Source organism: Neoarius graeffei, chromosome 18, assembly GCF_027579695.1.
Source record: "Neoarius graeffei isolate fNeoGra1 chromosome 18, fNeoGra1.pri, whole genome shotgun sequence".
Classification (NCBI taxonomy): Eukaryota; Metazoa; Chordata; class Actinopteri; order Siluriformes; family Ariidae; genus Neoarius; species Neoarius graeffei.
Window position 1 is genome coordinate 37946383 of NC_083586.1, and position 9884 is coordinate 37956266.

A 9884-nucleotide genomic window follows, 5' to 3' on the forward strand; every position below is an offset into this window, starting at 1 on the left:
CACAGGCCCAGCATTAGGCCAGTCACTGCAGGAGTCTGCTAAGCCTTTGGACCGTATTCTCAGCATGTTGGAACATATTCTAGCGCAGGGGCCCCACCAGACTCAATACTATGACAGGCCAGGATGTCAGTCACAGGGAGGGCCCAGAAACAGAGCGTGACCCTCGCTGCCATGTGAAGTGTGTGGGGACAAGGGGCATACTACTCGTTTTTATTGCCGGTCCAACCATCTCTGTTTCCTTTGTTATGCTTCTGGCCACACACGTGCCGAATGTCCAAAGTCTGTCATGCCTCAGCCAGTGGGCGGTGCTACTAGTAAACACACCACTCAGCAAGAGGGAAATGAGAGGGCCAGCATTTAGGGGGGGCAAGTGTTGGGCCAGTAGTCAATCCCCCGAGTACAGAAAATGATGATTTGGAATCTTTTTATGAGAGTGTATGTGAAGAGCTAAAGAGTAAAGTCATATTGCAGAACACACAGAGAATTGCTCCTTATGACGAGCTCTTCCATGCTAAAGCACTGATTGGTAACGAAGTTGATGTGAATGCTATGCTCGACAGTGGTTCGATGGCATGCAGCTTGAGTTCCAGGGTATTTCAGCGGCTGTCACAGGAGGGAGCGATGAAGAGCCCTTCTCTGGTGCCCACAGATGTGGTTTTGGTTGGTTGTGGTGGGTCACGGACCAAACCCTTGGGAATTTGTGACCTGGAGATTGAGCTGTTCAGCTTCCCTGTGACTGTTCCAACATTTGTGGTTGCTACACAACATGACGATCTCATTGTGGGAGTAATCTCTTGAAATACCTGATTCGACACTTGAAAGCTTCAAGGGACGCTTTGAGCCACATGACTGGGTCTGACCACAGTGAAGTTGAGTAACGTAGGCTGCTGAGCCTGTTGGCTAATGTGGAGGTGTGGTCAGGCAGTGACATCCCCGACAAGGTGGGAACAGTGAGGATAAAGAGGGCCGTGACTCTTGATCCTCTAAGTGAACATTTGGTTTGGGGTCAGCTTCAGAATGTTGGCAACATCTCAGTCGGCAGCGCTGTCCTCATGGAGCCTACTGCTGCCAGGTCACGCCCACAGTCTGTGTTGGTAGGGAGGACTGTGGCATTGCTTCGTGGTGATGGTTGGCTGCCCCTTAAAGTGATAAATCCTTCTGATAAGCCTGTGACACTGAAACGAAATGCCAAGCTCGCTGATGTCTATCCCTGTATAGAGTTGGAGGACTTTGACTGCTCTGATGTGCATGACGATGCACAGTGCGTTCTCCAGCAACAGGTGCAGAAGTCAGGTAATGTTACTGTTGATGGGGAAGACTCCCATCTCACGTCTGATGATTCAAGCCTCCCAGACTGTCGTGATGGAAATGGCAGTCCCAGTGGACCTCATGGTGGAGGCACCTCAATCTTGCATGACCTGGGGCTTGCTGATATTGATTTGGATTCTTGTGATGTGACTTCTTCTTGTAAAGAGAAACTTGTCAATCTGATAGCTAAGTACCAGTCCATCTTTTCTAGACATAGATTGGACTGTGGAAAGGCTAAAGGCTGTGTTCATCGGGTTAGACTCAGTGATGAGAGACCCTTTTGGTTACCATACCGACGAGTTGCACCCAACCAGTATGAGAAACTCAGACAAGTACTGGATGAGATGGAAGAATGAGAGATCATAAGAAAGTCCAGCAGTGACTTTGCCTCACCTTTGGTCCTCGTTTGGAAAAAGTCAGGGGACCTGAGGCTCTGTACCGATTTCCGCTGGATAAATGCCCATACCATCAAGGACGCTCATCCGTTACCTCATCAGGCTGATGCTCTGGCGGCACTGGGTGGCAATGCCTTTTTCTCTACCATGGACCTCACATCTGGTTACTACAATGTTGAGGTTCATGAAGATGACGAGGTATACGGCTTTTACATCGCCATTTGGGTTGTACGAATACAACCGCCTGCCACAGGGCCTGTGCAACAGCCCCGCCACCTTTATGTGGATGATGCTGTCCATCTTTGGGTACCAGAATTTTTCGAGTCTCCTTTGCTACTTGGACGATGTCCTTGTGTTTACTCCGACCGAGGAGTTGGCATTGGAATGACTGGGAATGGTCTTTGAGCGTCTTCAGGTCCACAATTTGAAACTGGCTCCAAAGAAATGTCATTTCTTGCGGAGGTCTGTAAGGTTCCTTGGCCACATCGTGAGTGCAGAGGGCATTGCTATGGACCCTGAAAAGGTGCAAGCGATTACTGCCCTGTCTGAGGAGGACCTTATGGAAGACAGTACAGGGGTCCCATCGCAGCGGAAAATACGATCTTTTCTGGGAATGGCGGTTTTCTACCAACAATTCATTGAGGGCTTTTCCTCAATAGCCAAACCGCTGTTCGGCCTCACTACTGGACCTAAGAGTCCCCACCTAAAGCGAAAGAAGGGACAGCCTTCCCAGCAGAAGCTGGTGGCCACAGACTGGACTGAGGAGTGCAGACAGGCCTTTCATCTGTTGAAACGGGCTCTGCTTGATCAGGTGGTTTTGGCTCATCCAAATTTTGGGGAGCCTTTCCTTCTTTCAGTGGATGCATCCAGTAATGGCCTTGGAGCAGTCCTGTCACAGGTGCCGGAAGGGGGCACAGTGGCAAGGCCAATTGCTTTCGCTAGCAAATCGCTCTCATATGCACAGTCGAGGTACCCTGCGCACAGGTTAGAGTTTTTTGCCATGAAATGGGCAGTCTGCGACAAATTCCATCATTGGCTAAGAGGACACCCATTTACAGTCTGGATGGATAATAATCTGTTGATGTATATTTTGTCCAAAGCTAAACTTGATGCATGCGAACAGAGGTGGGTCGCCAAACTGGCACCATACCGATTCGACATAAAATACATCCCGGGACCCAAGAACATTGTCACAGACGCTTTGAGCAGAGAGCCCTTTGTTCATTCAAGTGCACTCCATCGCTTAACGAGAGTGGCTTATGAAACATTGCTGGCCGAGGCTGATGCTGTTTGTAAAGATCAGGTGAAGGATGTATTCCGGTGGTCTACCCATCCATGAGAAGAACTCTGTTGTGGGGCCTTCTGTTGGCTGCCAGTGTGCTGTTGTTGTCCAGCCCGGGGCTCTGGCAAGTCAGGAAGTGGCGGCTGTTCTGCAATCACACAAGCTGCAGGAAGGTTCAGTGACACCTCATGCATTGTTGCTGCCACAGCTTCCACAGGCAGTGTTGCCAGTGGAACTGGCTGGGACAGACGTGCTGTCTCGTGACCAGCTGATGGATTAGCAGAGGGCTGACCCGGTGCTAAGCAGGGTGATCTTCTTTGTGGAAAGGGGGCAGCAACCATCTAGGAGAGAGCATGCTCTGGAACCAGCTGGTGTCCTACATCTCCTGAAGTGTTGGGATAAGCTTTGCATGCAGAAGGGTGTGCTGTATCGCGTGTCCAAGAGCCCTGTTACAAAGACCAAATCTTTTCTCTATGTGGTACCTGCTTCCCTGAAAACACTTGTGCTGGAGGGGGTTCACGATGAGGCCAGTCACCAGGGCCAACAACGGACTTTGTACCTTACTAGGCAGCGCTTCTACTGGGTGGGCCTGGAGAAGGATGTAAGGAAACATGTGAAAGGCTACAGGTGGTGTGTGCTGAGCAAAACCCCTGAGCCAGAAGCGAGAGCACCACTGGAAAACATTGTAACGACGGAACCTCTTGAACTTGTTTGTATTGACTTTTGGTGTGTGGAGGACTCAAAGAGCTGGTCATTAGACGTGCTTGTGGTCACTGACCATTTCACAAAGATGGCTAATGCGTTTCTGTGCCCGAACCAATCTGCCAAGGCTGTAGCCCACCAATTGTGGCATAACTTCTTTTGTGTCTATGGGTTTCCAAAGCGCATTCACTTGGATAGGGGGGCCAATTTCGAAAGTGCCCTTATTGCTGACCTTTTGAAGTTTGCCGGCGTTCAGAAATCCCATACAATGCCATATCATCCCATGGGCAATGGCTCATGTGAGAGGATGAACAGGACTTTGGGGAACATGATTCGGGCACTACCACCAAGGTAAAAGCATAGGTGGCCTCAGGCACTGAAATCTCTCACATTTGCCTACAACTGCACCATCCACGAGACCACAGGGTATGCCCCGTTTCTCCTGATGTTTGGGAGGACACCTAGGCTGCCCATTGACCTGGCTTTCAGCTCTGTCTTGAATGTCCCGGAGGTTGTAAGCTATGATGAGTATGTTCAGCTTCTGAGGCAGAGTCTGAAGGAGGTTATGGGGATTGCACAAGCCTCAGCTTCCAAACAGTTGAGGAGACATGCTGAACTATACAACCGAAGGGTCCGGGGGGCTCCTGTTGAAGTCGGTGATCAGGTATTGTTGGCCAACAAGGGTGAACGTGGTAAACGCAAGCTTGCTGACCATTGGGAGGATGCCACTTACCTTGTCATCGGGGTGAATGCTGACAGTCACACCTACAAAATTCAGCATAACTCGACCGGTGATGTGAAAACAGTCCACCACAACCTGATAACACCAGTTAACTTTCTGCCACTCCCCGACAGTTTCTTTAGACGAGCAGGACTTTTCTGTCTCCTCTGCTTCTGATTGTCCATGTCTGGTGAGAGATGATGTTTTTATGGATGACGACATGTCGACGGATGCAGCTGAGTACAGAACCAAAGTTTGGGTTTCTCAGTTGCCATCCGAGGGGTCTAGTGACCAAGGTGGGGAGGTTGATGGCCAATGTCAGGATACCCAGCACACTGCACATCTTGAACCATCTTTGCTTCAGTCACATGATGGTGGCTCTGGTCAACTCAGCTGTCAGGGTGATCCACTCCCTTCACTTGCTTTAGTGGGACTTAAATCTCAGGACCCCCAGCAGCCAGTCTCTGAGTCATGTAACATGGGATCTGGCCAGGGTGACAGATCTTGCACTGCCTTGGCTATTGTTTCTGGGTCAAGTGACCACATTCCTATGCTGTGTGATGCTCCTGCTCCAGTTCCACCAGACGAACCATCGCGTAGTATTAGGTCTAGGACGTGGAGGTTGCTTAGACCTGTGACTAGGCTTATTGAGATTATGGACCAAAAGATAAGGGTAAACTGATAGGTGGTTCAATAGTGTTCAAAGGGATGTACTAGGAGTTTGAATAAATTCTCTCTAATGTGTTCATGAATGTTTCGGTTCTGTTAGACGATGTGGAGGGGTGATACACCTTCCTTACTGCTCGATATGTTGTTAATTGTGTAACTGATTACTTGAGATGTGAAATGTTTTTCTTTTCTTCTTTTCTCACTCCTGTGTGGGTGGGGTTAGCTTCCAAGTATGGAGTAGATACAGGGAAGGGTTTCTCATGCTTATATCCCTGACTGTCGTTTTTTTTTACTGAGGGTCTGTGGGGTCACATTATGTATTAGACATGTAACAGGCATGTTTACCTAAGATGGTTTTGGGGGTTTGGCCAGCCTCTTTCTCCTCTAATTCTTTCAGAGAATAGTCTCCTGACTGGGTTACATGTGACTTCACGGTGTTGGCTTCCTCTGTCGTTTTTTTCTGAGGTATACTGTATATATTCTCATATGTGATGTTTTTGTTTTCTTTGTTGTTGTTTTATTGTTCCAGGTTGCGCTTATGTTCAGTGCCTGATGTGTCACTCACCTGGTTAGATGTTTGTTTGTTTTTTCTCTCTCTTTTTTTTTTCTTTCTTCGCCTATTTTTGTTTTTTGTGTGTAAGTGGAATTCAGCAGGGGGGAGTGTAACAGAGTTTAGCTGTTGATTCCACTTGACACAGTGACAATCAGATTTGCTGTTACATACAATATGTATCATGGACACTCACTGGTTGCCATGGCTCCCCTCAGCACATAAATACTGGCTGTGACGTTACCTCAGTACCAGTACGTGAGGATTGAGCCCATGGTAGGTTACTCAAAGCACAGCCACTGTACTGAAACTGTGAAAATAATGTAATGCAATAACACAGCTAAAATTATATTATACTTAAGAAGGTGGCGAACACATTGCACTTAGCAGAATGAGTCAAATTGGTTGTGTATTGTTGTTACATATTGATACGATAGTTAGCTACCTTAGCTCAAAGGCTAAGCTAACATTTGCTAACTTCTTCCCATGAAGCTGTGCCGAGAGACTACTGTATATGAACGTGACCAACCAGTGGGTTTCCTTGCTGTCCTACAGGTACATATGTTTATGTTTGGGTTTATGTTTATTAATTATTATTTATGAATAATCTGGCCAGTACGTGAGGATTGAGCCCATGCTGTGCCGAGAGACTGCTGTGTATGAACGTGACCAACCAGTGGGTTTTCTTGCTGTCCTACAGGCAACAAAAGTGCATTCAAACACTGAGAAAGTGTCGGCCTTTGTCACAGAAAGACAACACAACGTAGACAGCGGTTACACAAGCATTGCTACGAAAGTAGAGATATATACAAATGTATACAGTGATGTAATGATGTGGCTCTATGGTGGCTCTCTAGACTGTGGAAAAGAAAACCGGTTCTTTAAAGGTTCATTTTAAGAGGTGCTTAAAAGTTGAACCAATTCTGAACCAGTACTACCAACCTAGAAGTAACACCTAGTTCACATTGGTAGAAAGTGGGTATGTGACACCAAGGACACAACTTCCCAGAGCAGCAAGTCTCTAAATAATGCCCATAAGGAAGAGATGCTGTTTGTACAGTGGTGCCTATTGGTCATGGTGATGACATTCACCACCCAGTGCTTCACCCATATCCTTGGCAAGATAAGAGAGACCCTTATGTCTTTTTTTTTTTCCATGGCAGATTAATAGATGAAGGTTTGAATAGCAGTCATCTGCTCTAAACAGTACCACAGGGTGAGAACCAAACACATGAAAGAAGGACCATTTTAAATTCTAGCTAGTTAATGTATTCTGATCATGCAACCAAGAATGGTGTAAGAAGGGTAGTCTTCTGCGACATGGGATCATGGGAATTGTTCAACAACTTCAGGAGTTGCAAACACAGGCTTGACACAGCAGATTTTACTGAAATAGTTATACCTGTATTAATACATAAAAATAAGTACTTTTTTCATGAAAATATTGTTAATTTTATTTAAGCTGATTAAAGATCATGCAAATTTAAATTGTTGTCTTAAAATAAGTAATGTTATGGATATCGAATACTAATCAGTGTAAAATATTAGAACTTTTTAAATCTTCTACTACTACTACTAATTATTATTATTATTATTATTATTATTATTATTATTATTATAACAACACCAACAATCATCATAATCACGACAATCATAATAGTATTACAGACAAATCAGAATCAGAGTTACTTTATTAATCCCGAAGGGAAATTCAAAGGCAAAAACAAAGTGAAGTGAACTCCTCTTACCTATGCATATGGAAGCTGATACTGAAAAGATCAAAGTCATGAGTAAAATCAAGACACCAGGCATTTCTTCATGGAGTGCAAAAGTAACCATAAAATAATGTTAGTAATAACAGCTATTATGTGGCAATAATGATGTAGGACTGAGTAGGAATGAGCAGTAGGCTACGACTGATATCTAAACAACCGAGGTTTAATTTTCCTGCTCTTTCAGTTAGTCGCATTAGTTCTTCATGAATTTACACTAAACTGACGCATCGCTCCACTCCAGCTTGTTTTACTACTTCTTTGTTCTGTTCAATCTGTTAAACCGGCTTCATGGTCATCAAGGAGAAAAATGCAGATAAAGGAATGGAGAAAACAAAAGCAGAACCCTGGCAGTTTCAAGAGCCAGACTGACCAACCACAGTCCCAAAGGAGGAGTAGGAAGTGGTTGATTTTTGTAAAAAATCAAACTCAGTACTTGATCATCACAGCCTTCATATCCCCAACCAAGTAACACATAGTTAAGTGCACATAACTGAATGCAAGTAAAACCAGCTTTTGTGAAGAAAAAAAAAAACAAAGACCCACAGAGAAGCTTAACCAACTAGACAGGTGTCCAGTGATTTGTTTATTTGTTTGTTTATGTGTTGGGTGGCACAGTGGTGCAGTGGTTAGCTCTGTAGCCTCTCAACAAGGGATTCTGGATTTGAACCTGCTGGTCAACTGGGGCCTTTGTATGGAGTTTGAATGTTCTCCTCATGGGTTTCCTTCAGGTGCTCTGGTTTCCTCCGACAGTCCAAAGACATGCGAATTAGGTCAACTGGTTACTCTAAATTGCCCATAGGTGTGAATGTGAGTGTGAATGACTGTCTCTGTGTTAGTGCTGTGATTAGACTGGCAACCTGTCCATAGTGAACCCTGCCTCTATCCCCATGTCAGCTGGGATTGGTTCCAGCTCAACCATGATCCTCAATGGATAAGTGGCGCTGAGAATGAATGAATGTTTATTTGTTTTGGGTGGAATGCATTCAGATTCTTCACAAGGTTTTCCACTAGGTTTTGGAGCATGGCTGTGGGGATTGGTGCTCACTCAGCCACAAAAGTATTTGTGAGATCAGACACTGGTGTTCAGTGAGAAGGCCTGGGGTGCAGTCAGCATTCCAGTTCATCCCAGACGTGTTCAGGGCTCTGGGCAGGCCATTACAAGCTTGCTAAACCATCTCTTGATGTATTTTACTTTTCTTGATGTGCACAGGGGCACTGTGATGCTAGAACAAGTTTAGGCTGCTTAGTTCCAGTGAAAGGAAACTGTAATGCTACAGCATACAAAGACTTTCTCAACAACTGTGTGCTTTCAAATTTGTGGCAACAGTTTGGGGAAGAGCCACATATAGCTGTGATGGTTATACAAACCGTATATATGTACATCTAGTGTACATTTAACTCATTTAGTGTGGTGTTTCTCAACCACTAGGTCGCAGCCCATTAGTGGGCTGCGAAGCGCTATCTAGTGGGCTGCAATTTTTTTTCCAAGTTGAAGCTAATTTTTACTTGTAGTAGGGTACAATTGCTGGGTTGCATTCGACATCACATCCGCCTCATTAAGCTACAGTCTCACTCCAGCTTGTGATGCTTTGCGATGGGTTATCGATGAAGCATTTTGGTGGCAATGCATGGAGATATACACGTGAGCTAAAAGTTGTGGTGACACAGTCCACAAACACTTGGCTGTCACGCCTTCGCACACTTGAATCTGGCACAGCTCGAGTGACCGTGCGTGCTCACGGAGAGCATTGTGCTGCACTCTTGGGCCCTGGTCATTATGGGAAACACCTGATACTGATTTGAGTGCAATCAGCATGTGCAGATACAGACGCTGTTTTCACAGAGACTTTACGAAGTATTATCATGATCATGTTTGTTTCTAGCTATGTTTATAACACGGTTTAAATACTCTGCTTTATGATTCTGCTTTGCTTTTGTTTGTGTTTTGTTTTTGTAAATATCACACCTGCTAATAAACATTCTTCCTGCACTTAGATACGTATATCTTGTGTCCTGATCCTCAGATCTTTACCCCAGCCACATATAAAAACTTGCTTACCTCCATGCTCTTCCAGGTTTTCATCTGTGTGTCCATGTAGAACGATGTCTGAAGCACCAAGTAATTTGAGATGTTGAGGAACTCGACGGATGGATAATTTTCCAACTCGTAGGAAAAATCCTTCTTTGTTAGCATGTAAGGATCTAATCCCATTGAGTGCTTTCTGTATCCACTTCTTTTGAGTGTACTTCTTGGTTTTAATAACTTGCTTGTTTGATGTACACAAACATGGCAATAAGTTCTTGTGTTAATGGACCAGACTCCACTTTTGGATCATTAACCCCTTTTGACTGAGAATGCCCTGCATACATGGTTTTATATTGGCTTCTGGCACATCCATACAGTTTTAAATACAATACCTACACTTAAAAACAGTTTGTTTTTATTGCATTTATTTAATTCCTGGGCTTCCATCTGTAACAG

General features: G+C 45.1%; 1 protein-coding gene across 2 annotated transcripts in view; it reads right to left on the reverse strand.

Moving 5' to 3' along the window:
- The window catches only part of LOC132866169 (interleukin-1 receptor-like 2), a 43910-nt gene extending 36222 nt beyond the window's left edge, over positions 1-7688 (reverse strand). For both annotated transcript variants that reach the window (XM_060898773.1, XM_060898772.1), the window contains exon 1: positions 7376-7688. In XM_060898773.1, the coding sequence (XP_060754756.1) occupies positions 7376-7383 (8 nt within the window). In that variant the 5' untranslated portion in view covers positions 7384-7688. The remainder of the gene's footprint in view (positions 1-7375) is intronic.
- Positions 7689-9884: the final 2196 nt, after the last annotated feature.